General features: G+C 34.3%; 1 protein-coding gene across 3 annotated transcripts; it reads left to right on the forward strand.

The window, feature by feature from the left end:
* Window positions 1-4566: 4566 nt before the first annotated feature.
* LOC142226533 (putative RNA methyltransferase CG11342) lies at window positions 4567-7374 on the forward strand. Of its 3 annotated transcripts, XM_075296592.1 has the most exons (3): window positions 4584-4659; window positions 4718-4801; window positions 6666-7374. In XM_075296592.1, exons 1-3 carry the CDS (start codon window positions 4641-4643, stop codon window positions 7349-7351), a joined length of 789 nt encoding a protein of 262 aa, XP_075152707.1. In that variant the 5' UTR covers window positions 4584-4640; the 3' UTR covers window positions 7352-7374. The 3 variants fall into 3 exon arrangements, with proteins under 3 accessions (XP_075152709.1, XP_075152707.1, XP_075152708.1); XM_075296594.1 differs by lacking the exon at window positions 4718-4801 and having other exon boundaries at window positions 4567-4659; XM_075296593.1 differs by lacking the exons at window positions 4584-4659; window positions 4718-4801 and adding an exon at window positions 4832-4992.
* The last annotated feature ends 5389 nt before the right edge of the window (window positions 7375-12763 follow it).

Raw genomic sequence — 12763 nt, forward strand, 5'->3', positions numbered from 1 at the left:
ATATTTATATCGGCTTAGCCGCCGCCGGAGGCAAACATACGTTAACTTTTATGAATATGGGAGTTAATGTGTGGTGCAACAACCAGCTAGCAACGTATTGTTACGTTTTTATATTTAGGCGTTTTTAATTACCCGACAATTAAAACACAGTTCTTTTAAATAACGACAATCTACAATTTATTTACTATGACTTCACACTTTACAATTCGTTCACACTGAAGTTATTCGTTTGACGCTTTAATTAAGACTGACCCGTTAGCAGCATGCGAGCGCTTTTATATATGACGGTGTGGCAATACGAGAACATTCTGGTAGCACTACAATATTCTGGCAACGCCAGAACATTCTTAGACAATGCTAGAAGGATCTACGACCATTAAGTAATTCGTCTGGTGGCTGCCAAACACATACACACTCACATAGATATATGCTCGCATTACTACAACAACAATGACAATAGACAATGAGATGAAATGAGAAAGCAAAATAACAAAGCAAAGGGGTTGTTATTCTATGAGAGAGTAAAAACTAACATTTCGGTAAGCAAACAAAAGAACATAAAAGAAATTCAGGAAAATACTAGAAAATGAATAGATGATTCCAACAAGTGATAGCGAAATTTTATCGTTACAATTTGAAATTTTAAATTAACGGAAACTAATTTAAATAAACTTATATCTATAATTATCAAATTCGTAACACTGCCTCCCGCTTAAGCCTGTTCGTCCCGAACAGGCACAGAACCTGTTCCGTAAGGAGCCAATCGTTCCAGATGTACAACTTTCATCTTTGATCTAGGGCTGTCGTCTTTCTGAATCCGGTATACAACATCATTAATCTTCTTGATGACTTTGTATGGGCCTTCCCACTGTGTTTGCAGTTTAGGACACAATCCTTTCTTTCGTTGCGGGTTAAATAGCAGAACCAATTCTTCTTCTTGGAAGCCCTCAGTATTTACAGCACGATCGTATCTCGCCTTCATTCTGTTGCTGACCATTTTTATTTTGTTGCGCACTGATTCGTGAACTTCACCGAAAGTGTTTGGGATGTCGTTTCTGTTTTCTTCCATGGCGAGCTCATTAGGTTTAGCGCCGAATATCAGATCTCCAGGCAACTTCAACTCAGTTCCGAATAGAACATTGGCCGGTGTTCGAGAGGTGGAATCATGAATGGCAGATCTATACGACAGCAAAAACTTTGGTATATGCTCGTCCCAGTCCCTCTGGCCGTTGTCCACCACTTTTCGAAGATGTTCCTCCAGGGTGCGATTAAACCTTTCTACCATGCCATCGGATTGTGGATGTAATGGCGTAGTCCTCGTTTTCTTGATACCAAGGGATTCACACATCTCTTTGAATATGGCCGATTCAAAATTTCTTCCCTGGTCTGAGTGAATCTCGGACGGCACACCGTAGCGACATATCCAGTTTTTGTTGACCACATCCACAATCGTTTTTGCCTCTTGGTTTGGAATTGCATACACCTCCGGCCATTTGCTGAAGTAATCCATGACCACAAGGACATAACGGTTTCCAGAATCACTTACTGGGAAAGGGCCTGCCACGTCCATTGCTATTCTTTCAAACGGGGCTCCTGGTCTATATTCTTGCATAGGACCTCGACTTTTCCTTGTTGGACCTTTCGCCTTCATGCACTTCTCGCAATTGGCTACCCATTCAGCAATTGATTTCTGGCATCCAACCCAGTAGAATCGTTGCTTCACTTTCTCGGCGGTTTTGGTTATTCCCAGATGACCTCCACTGGGACCATTATGGAACTCCGCCAAAACGTCTCTTATTTTGGAATCTGGAACGATGATCAAATTTCGGCTGCTCTTGCCATCTTCGCTTTCCCATTTACGTTGCAGGGATCCATTGACTAGAACTAAACTATCCCATTGAGCCCAGTATGCTTTCATAAGTGGACTTTCGGCTGCGATATCTTTCTTGCTGGGTTTCTTATTTTCTTGTTTTGCCGAAATAATTTTTCTCAGAATGGGATCTTTACGTTGCTCTGTTGACCAGTCTGTGCCAGATTCGATGTGTAACTGCCTGACATTTACAACTGTCTCCTTTGGTTCAGCCTTCGAATAGCGTCTGTTTTCTACATTGCAATGCCGTCGTGTCAAGGCTTGATGAATAACTTGTTTGCCACCTTTTCTATTATCCGCAAAATTTGAATTTGAGTCGCTTGGCTTTGTGGTCGCCTTCTTCTGACTATTGTTTAATGGAGATGGCGAGATTGACCCCGACGTTTTACGCCACGCTTTACATTCCCGGGAAAGATGTCCAGCCTTATCACAGTTATAGCATTTTATTCTAGATTTATTTGCCTGCTGCTTCATTTCTTGCATTATCTGCTTTAGAGCCTCTTTTACCAATTCAATGACCGATTTCGATTCTTCACACTCGGTCTCTACTCTGCGTACTTTGTGAATTTGAGGCCGTGCCAGCAATCTCGCAGTTTCTTGCGCAAGTGCAAATGTTACTGTTTCTGCGAATGTAGCCTTTTGTGACGCATATGTTGCACATTTTATGTCTGGGTCTCGAATGCCATTCACAAAGGTCTCAATTTTGATGCGGTCCACAAGTGGGTGACTCTCTCCTGGGTATGTCAGTAGCACCAACCGCTCAACTTCTGTTGCAAAGTCTTGTAGAGTCTCGTTTGATTTCTGGACTCTACCTCTTAATTCCATTCTAAAGATGTCTTGCTTGTGCTCTCCACCATACTTGCGTTGAAGTGCCGCTATTACTTCATTATAGTTATTTCTAGAAGCAGCGGGAATGCTTTGTATCACATCAGCAGCATTGCCCTTTAATGCCAATAGAAGTTCAATTGCTTTATCATCGTCATTCCACAAATTTCTACAAGCAACCATTTCGAATTGGAATTTGAAGACATCAAATGACGTTGAGCCATCGAAAACAGGAGTTTTGATTTTTGAGCCCTCGATGACGCGCACTGGACCACCTTTAATTTCCAGCTCTGACATTTTTTTCTCGATGTGCAGAAACTTCTCATCATGAACCATAATTTTCTCATCCACAGAAAGAACTTTCTTATCCAATTCCACAATTTGATTTTCTATATGGTCCACACGTTTTTCCATGCCTTCAGAAATTTGTTGTAGTTTTTCATTGAGAATTCTAGAATTTTCGTCGAATTTTTCTTCCAATTTTCTTGAACTTGCTTCCATTTGTAGGGCATTTTCTTTCAGCAATTTTCTAGAAGTTTCTTCCATTTTTCTAGAATTTTCTTCCATTTTTCTAGAATTTTCTTCCATTTTTCTAGAATTCTCATCCATGATTTTTCTAGAGTTTTCCTCCATCATTTTGCTCAAAACACTGAGCATTGATGTGTAGTCCACAACACTCGGAGCCACAGACGGAGTTTCTATACTGCTGGTATTGACGAGTATTGATTCATCAATGTCTTCCTTATAATCAAACTCATGCGTCGCAATGTCAATATTACGCCGTTCAAACTCTTCCAGTAGACGCTTTTGAAGCTGGGCCTTATTGCCTGTTGTCGGCAGCTCCAGTTTGCTCAACTCCTTTTTTAGGTCTTCCACTCGAAGCTCATTAAACTTCATTGTAGATTTTTTTTCGTTATTTCACTTCCGACACCAATTGTTACGTTTTTATATTTAGGCGTTTTTAATTACCCGACAATTAAAACACAGTTCTTTTAAATAACGACAATCTACAATTTATTTACTATGACTTCACACTTTACAATTCGTTCACACTGAAGTTATTCGTTTGACGCTTTAATTAAGACTGACCCGTTAGCAGCATGCGAGCGCTTTTATATATGACGGTGTGGCAATACGAGAACATTCTGGTAGCACTACAATATTCTGGCAACGCCAGAACATTCTTAGACAATGCTAGAAGGATCTACGACCATTAAGTAATTCGTCTGGTGGCTGCCAAACACATACACACTCACATAGATATATGCTCGCATTACTACAACAACAATGACAATAGACAATGAGATGAAATGAGAAAGCAAAATAACAAAGCAAAGGGGTTGTTATTCTATGAGAGAGTAAAAACTAACATTTCGGTAAGCAAACAAAAGAACATAAAAGAAATTCAGGAAAATACTAGAAAATGAATAGATGATTCCAACAAGTGATAGCGAAATTTTATCGTTACAATTTGAAATTTTAAATTAACGGAAACTAATTTAAATAAACTTATATCTATAATTATCAAATTCGTAACAGTATGCTATAGTTAGCAAGATTTAATTCGGGAAAAATCTCTGGCAAAAACATTCAATTTCTCTATCTATAACTGTCAAATGTACTCTCTCTCCGGCTCTCTTTTGCAGGCCGATTGTGTAAACGAACGACTTCTAGTAAAAATTTGTGATAATTATCAAAAATTATCAAATTACAAAGAATTGTTGATTATGACGGCTGGAAATCAAAGAGTTCTCAAACAATTGTGTCTTAATGCACTAATAAGTGATGGTAGCTTTTGAACGGTAAAAAGTACTGTTGGTGACATCTAATTATCATCCCTGGCGGTATTTACTATATAAAATTAAATGCGCTCCAGTCGAACCAATGATTGAAACGTGACAGTAGTTCTGTTTATTTGCCAAAGATTTTGTTATTAAGCTATCGAATGGAGTTTCGGAATGAAGGTTTGTGCAAATCTTTGATTTCTTTTTAATAATACTATTTTACTATATTTTAAAGCAGGAAATAAGCACGGAACTTTATTATTTAGCTATCAAAATACCTACTACTGTCCTGTACACGCTGATGAATCCCCCAACTTGTTGAGTAGGACATTTTATTTTTAAGAGAAAATTTGCAGTAAATTAGTGTCGGGAGGGCGAGGTAAAAACCCTTGACCAATCACGAATATTAAGTTCAAATAGCGAGCCTCCGGCGGAGTTAGAGACCTAGAGAGTAGGCTAACGTGAACCCAATGAGATGGCGGGTGTTTGGGACTTTTTCCTATGAATACGGTCGTAAGTGGGTGAGATTTGCATGGATTTTTGGAAAAATTCTCGGCTTAACTGCAGTTTATGGGCCCCTCACCGAATTGTTTAAAATTAATATATGTTGTGTCATTCGGTGAGCTGATTCCAACAAAGTGACCCATACCCGGGTCTTGAGATATAGCCCTTCAAAGGGTCAATAAAAACTTGATATATCTCTTTTGTTTCTAGACAAACTTGGTATCATATGAAAGCTTATTCAATGCACTTTTATACGCAAAAAATATTTTTCTAATATTTAATTTAGTTTGGGAGATATAAATAAAAAATTTTTTTGTTATTTTCGTTATATCTCAAAAAGTCTTCGATTATACCTTAATTTTTTACACATAGATTGAAAGCCTATATTCTGGCCTTTCGATTGATGTACAACATGTCTTTATAAGTCCACTTTTAGCAAAGTTATGGAGTTTTTATTCTGAGAAGAAAAAGAAAAATGTATTATTACTGAAATATTTTCTCCCCTTGTGTTTGCGTTAGCCAACTTTGGACTCTGTCCATAGGAGAAAGTCTTAAACCCCGGCCGAAGGCCGGCTACATTTCCCCCCTTGGGCCAGCGTTAGCCCACTTAGGACACTGTCCATAGGAGAAAGTCTTAAACCCCGGCCGAAGGCCGGCTACATTTCCCCCCTTGGGCAAGCGTTAGCCCACTTTGGACTCTGTCCATAGCAGAAAGTCTTAAACCCCGGCCGAAGGCCGGCTACTTTCCCCCCTTGGGTCTGCGTTAGCCCACTTTGGACTCTGTCCATAGGAGAAAGTCTTAAACCCCGGCCGAAGGCCGGATACTCTCCCCCTTTGGGTTAATACTTATAACATACAAAAATTATTTCAGTAATAAAACTTCTTCTACTCAGAATAAAAATTCCATAACTTTGCTTAAAGTGGACCTATAAAGACATGTTTTACATCAATCAAAACGCCAGAATATAGGCTTTCAATCTATATATAAAAAATGTTAGGGTATAATCGAAGCGTTTTTGAGATATAACGAAAAAAAACAAAAAATTTGGGTAAAAATTGTCTTTTTTTATTTTTATCTCCCAAACTAAATATAAAAAAATATATACACAGCATAAAAGTGCATTGAATAAGCTTTCATATGCTACCAAACTTGTCACGCTTGGGCAAAAAACAAAAGAGATATATCAAGTTTTTATTGACCCTTTGGAGGGCTATGTCTCAAGACCCGGGTACTTCCCTCGGGTATGGGTCACTTTGTTGGAATCAGCTAATCGAATGACACAACATATATTAATTTTAAGCAATTCGGTGAGGGGCCCATAAACTGCAGTTGCTCCAAATTCTCTTTTTAAAATAGCACGTTTTTTAAGAAAACAAAGGTTTAGTTTTTTTTATCGAATTCACAATGTATGTACTCGAAACTAGCTATGAGTCCCATATTGCTTATATGGGAAAGGGTCAAAATTTTGAAAAGTCACATAGACTCGGAGTCCATGTAAAGGGAATCAGAGTCCATTTGGAGTACTAAATATATGCTTCATTAACCCTATTCATTGTATTTGTGTAGATGCCCTGTATAGATATCATCATCGTATTATTATTACGGTTAGAATTTCAAACTAGCATTTGGTCCATTTCAACGTTTTAACCGCTAATGATATAATAAAATATAATTTTTTCAGATCCTGGGGCTGTGCAATATGGAAACTTCATTAATTATTATCAATTCAACTCGGCAGAGGAACGACTTAAACTTCTACCAACAGAACATTGGGCCAGCGACAGTAATGAACAAACGGACGAGTATTATTTAGTTTTGGACGTAGGATGTAACACTGGCGTATTCACCAATCTTTTACAAGGCTTCCTTGCAGGTTTAATGCCTCAGCGTAAAGTCATTGTATATGGTGTAGATATCGATGACAATCTTATTAAGAGGGCAAATAATGAAAATACTAATACCTCAATTTCCTACGATTGTGTTAATGTTATGGAAAATTCCGAATTTGAAAAAATCAAGGAATATTTGATAAGATATCGCAGATGTCAATTTGATGCTGTCTGCTGTTTTTCGATTACAATGTGGATTCACTTAAATCACCATGACGAGGGACTACAGGAATTTCTGCGTAAACTATCTGCATTAGCTAAACTATTTATAGTGGAGCCACAGCCATGGAAGTGTTATCAAACAGCCGAGAGAAGGCTGAAGAAATCTGGTGAAATATTCCCATTATTTCTTGAATTGAAATGGAGATCCCAAGTAGCATATTGTATAGAAAATTATATAACAGAGACGTTGCAGAGAAAAAAAGTATACGAATCTTACCCAACCAAATGGAAAAGAAAAATTTGTTTCTATAGATAATAAAGCGATAAATAAAACTATAAGGAAGTTTCATTAAAAAACAAGTAAAAGAAAGTATAAAGTCGGGAGGGCCCGACTGTATTATACCCTGCACCACTTTGTAGATCTAAATTTTCGATACCACATCACATCCGCCAAATGTGTTGGGGGGCTATATATAAAGGTTTATCCCAAATACATACATTTAAATATCACTCGATCTGGACAGAATTTGGTAGACTTCTACAAAATCTATAGACTCAAAATTTAAGTCGGCTAATGCACTAGGGTGGAACACAATGTTAGTAAAAAATATGGCAAACATTTAAATCTGAAGCAATTTTAAGGAAAGTTCGCAAAAGTTTATTTATGATTTATCGCTCAATATATATGTATTAGAAGTTTAGGGAAATTAGAGTCATTTTTACAACTTTTCGACTAAGCAGTGGCGATTTTACAAGGAAAATGTTGGTATTTTGACCATTTTTGTCAAAATCAGAAAACCATATATATGGGAGCTATATCTAAATCTGAACCGATTTCAATTTGGCGCGCATAGCTACAATGCTAATTCTACCCCCTGTGCAAAATTTCAACTAAATCGGAGCAAAAAATTGGCCTCTGTGGTCATATGACTGTAAATCGGGCGAAAGCTATACATGGGAGCTCTATTTAAATCTGAACCGATTTCAAGCAAATTTGGCACGCATAGCTACAATGCTAATTCTACTCCCTGTGCAAAATTTCAAGCAAATTGGGGTAAAACTCTGGCTTCTGGGACCGTATTAATCCATATCGGGCGAAAGGTATATATGGGAGCTATATCTAAATCTGAACCGATTTCTATAAAATTTGGCACATTTGACTATAGTACTAATTGTTCTTCTTGTACAAAATTTTAAGTAAATTAGGGTGTGGCGCAGGGTATAAAAAGCAAAAATCGATCAAGGTTATCCAAATAATACCTAAACTTTTTTAGAAACTGGAGTTGCAACTTTATACACACCAAAGATGATTCAAGCTTTTCTACATAAAATATTTAGTTTTTTTATCAAATCTGATTAAATTTGTATGTCTTTGCAAAGACATTTTAGATCGGCCTGAACAAATTTTTCAGCGCTGGATTAGCACTCTCAGAAATTCTAGTGACATTTTTGAGTGTTTCAAAGCATCTATAAGGGTTTTTTGTTGTGAAACGTTCGGTCTCGGCTATAACATGGGGATCCCTTGTCGTTTAATCGGGCAGCAGTGATAAGAGAGAAGTTCACCACGTGTGGTATCACTATGGACTGAATAGTCTAAGTCAGCCTTAAATAATGGTTTGCCAATATACCCAACTATGATGTAGACGAACTATTGGCACTCTATTGAGTGGAAAACGGGGCCACGTTTAGAAAGCTCTCATATATGAATCGGTAGTTTTGCATATACAGTGAAACCTCTGAATTTTCAAAATTTTATTTCTATAGAAAATTTTGTCAAAATTTTATTTCTATAGAAAATTTTTCAAAATTTTATTTCTATAGAAAATTTTCTCAAAATTTTAGTTCTTTAGGAAATGTTCTCAAAATGTTATTTCTATAGAAAATATTGTCAAAATTGTATTTCTATAGAAAATTTTCTCAAAATTTTAGTTCTATACAAAATTTTTTCAAAATTTTATTTCTATAGAAAATCTTCTCAAAATTTTATTTCTATAGAAAATCTTCTAAAAATTTTATTTCTATGGCAAATTTTCTCAAAATTTTATTTCTATGGGAAATTTTCTCAAAATTTTATTTCTTTAGAAAATTTTCACAAAATTTTATTTCTATGGAAAATTTTCTCAAAATTGTTTTCTTATAGAAAACTTTATCAAGATTTTATTTCTATAGAAAACTTTGTCAAAATTTTATTTCTATTAAAAAATTATGAATTACCTCTTTGTTGAAACCTCTTTGTTGAACATCAAGAATTCTACCAATGTAACAAACAGTAAAGAATCTACCATTTTTGTTAGAATTCTACCATCTGTGACAACCAGGGCTGTGGAGTCGGAGTCGGAGTCGGAGTCTTGGAGTCGGAGTCGGAGTCTTGGAGTCGGAGTCTGAAGATTTGGCTGGAGTCGGAGTCGGAGTCGTAAAAATTTTGCTCGACTCCGACTCCGGCTAAACCAAATTTTTTAAAACACTTCACATTTTTGTAACTAAAAATGTTTTTACGCAAATTAGTTTCCAATGCGTTATGCATTCGATCAATGTACACCACGATTGGAAATAAAAATCAACTTCCAATTACGGCTATCATTTTATGTTTCCTAGAATGTTAGACTAGCAAATGGGCTGGATCGATCCATTTTAATCCCCATATCAATTTATTTGAAATAATTCGAACAATAATTCGAATTTATTGTTTTTAATTTTATTTTAAGGCTATATACCTACACACATATGACAGAAAAAATTGTCAAAGCTGTTTTTTATAGAAAATTTTGTCACTATTGTATTTATATGGAATGTTTTGTCAAAATTTAATTTCTATAAAAAAATTATTCGAAATATTATTACTATAGAAAATTTTTTTCCTATAGAAAATTAAATCAACATTTATTACTATAGAAAATAAAAAATAAAACAAGTATATACAGCAGTATGTTCGTCCGGGCCAAATCATAAATACCCACCACCATGAATCAAATATACTAATTTCCTTAGAAAATTTCATGAGGGTTTGATGACAGATCAGTTTAACCAGTTCGCATCCCGAAAATAAATGCAAAGATTTTACCTATCAGATTCCGGATTTATAAGAACTATTTTTGTTTGAGTTTTAAAAGAATCATAAACATATCCTGTAAATGTGCAAGAAAATTAAGAAAAAATACCTTGATTTGAAATTTAAAATCTATAGTACACCAACTGTTTTATGATTACGAGAAGTAATATCTGGCAAATTTACATTTATGGTAAATGCACCTTCTGTACCCTCAATATCTGAAATCGGTCTATATGGAGGCCTTACCAGCGTTGCAACAACGAATTTTTATTTTGGACCAAATTTTTCCAAAATTCGTACCAGGGGACCAGTTTTCTAATTTAAATTAAAATAATTTAAAAGTTACAATTTTTCTAAAATTTTTCTTCGAAAGAAAATTTTTTTCAAAATTTTATTTCTATATAAAATGTTGACCTCATTCTATTTCTATCGAAAATTTTGTCCATGTTTTATTTCTATAGAAAATTTGGTCCAAATTTTATTTCAATAGATTTCATTTTAGCCAAAATTTAATTTCTATAGAAAATGTAGCCAAAGTTTAATTCTATTGAAAATTTAGCCAAAATTTAATTTCTGTAAAAAATTTAGCCAAAATTTTATTTCTATTACATATTTAGCAGAAATTTGTACAAAATTTTTGCATAATATTGTATCCCAAAATTTTTTAAGAAGCTTATTTCTATACAAAATTTTGTTAAAATTTTATTTCTATGAAAAAATTGTTAAAATTTTATTTCTATGAAAATTTTGTTATAATTTTATTTCTATAGAAATTTTTGTCCAAATGTTATTTCTGCAGAAAAATTCCATTTGGTCTGACCATCGGACCAACTTCAATAATTTTTTGGGTCTATTTTGGTCAATCGGACTAATGGGGCTACGCCAAAAACATGGAAGGATACGTACAGTATTCAGCACATCTATTGTAGTTCTAGAATATAGACCCCAAAACGGAGGGCCGGTTTATAAGGGGACTATATCAAAAACTGGACCGATACACAATATATTCGGCACACCTCTTAATGGTCCTAGAATACCTCCAGATTTCAAATTTCAGGCAAATTGAATAAAACCAACGGATTGTAGAAGTCCAAGAAATAAACTCGTAACATCGGTCTAAAAGGGGGCTATATCAAAACTTCCGATAAGTCCGATAGTGACCATCTTCGGCACGCCTTGTAATGGTCCTATAATACCTCTAGATTTCCAACTTCAGACAAATTGGATAAAAACTACGGATTCTAGAAGCTCAAGAAATAAAATCGGGAGTTCTGTCTATATGGGAGCTATATTAAAACATGGTCCGATAATCACCATTTTCAGCACTCCTCCTTATAGCCCTAGAATACCTCTAGGTTTCCAATTTCTGGCAAATTCTGGCAAAACTTCGGTTTTTATAAGCCCAAGACCCCAAATCGGGCGATCGGTTGATATGGGAGCTATATCAAAACCTGGACCGATCTAGCTCATCTTCGACATGACAAACTTATTATACCCCTGTCACCATTCTATGGTGGTGGGTATAAAAATATTTTTATGTAGAAAATTTTGTCAAAAATTTATTTCTATAGAAAATTTAGCCAAAATTTTGCTTCTATAGAAAATTGTGCAAAATTTTATTTACACAAAAAATTTTCCAAAATTTCTATTAATAATTTTTTCAAATTTTTTTCCATAGAAAATTGTGCCAAAATTTTGTTACTATAGATTTTTTTTATACAAAATTTATACAACATTTTATGGCGATAGAAAATTTAGTCAACATTTTATTTTTATAGAAAATGTAGTCTAAATTTTCTTTCTATAGAAAATTTTGCAGCATTTTATTTCTTTAGAAAATTTTGCAAAATTTTATTTACTACACAAAAAATTTTCCAAAAATTTCTATTGATATTTTTTTCAAAATTTTATTTCTATAGAAAATTTTGTCAAAATTTGTTTACTATAGTCTTTTTATAGAAAATTTGGTAAAAATTTATTTATATAGAAAATTTTCTCAAACATTTATTTATATAGAGAATTTAGTTCAAATTTTGTTTCTATAGAAAATTTTGCAAACTTTTATTTACTACACAAAAATTTTTCCAAAATTTCTATTTATATTTTTTTCAAAATTTTATTTCTATAAAACAATTTGTCAAAATTTTATTTATGTAGAAAATTTTCTCAAATTTTTTTCTTACTGATACTCACTGCTAAGTCGAAAACTGGTAAAAGTGACTCAAATTTTGCTATATAAAAAATTATGAATGTTTCCCAAATATTGCACGAGATTTTGTAGAAGTCTGATTTCAGATTTTATCAAAATGTTGATCTAAATACAAAGTTGTGCAGAGTATGTTACAATCGGCCCGCCCGACTTTAGACTTTCTTTGCATTTTTATTTTTTGCTATAATTGTGTTACGTCCCATAACGTTAGATTTAAATTTTAGGTACAGAGATTTTCTAGAAGTATATACAATTTTGTCTAAATCGATTCAGATTCAAATTCATGCATATGGGAATATAACCCTTTATAATAATTTTCGTCCACAAATACATATACTGTCGGTATCTTCTCATATTATGATGGGTATTTATATCATTATTTTATTTATTAAACATTGCCCTAAATTTGAAATAAAGAGTTTAATTGGTATAAATGCGAAATTAAGACCTTTCTTGCACACACAAATAAA

Source organism: Haematobia irritans, chromosome 2 (assembly GCF_050003625.1).
Source record: "Haematobia irritans isolate KBUSLIRL chromosome 2, ASM5000362v1, whole genome shotgun sequence".
Classification (NCBI taxonomy): domain Eukaryota; kingdom Metazoa; phylum Arthropoda; class Insecta; order Diptera; family Muscidae; genus Haematobia; species Haematobia irritans.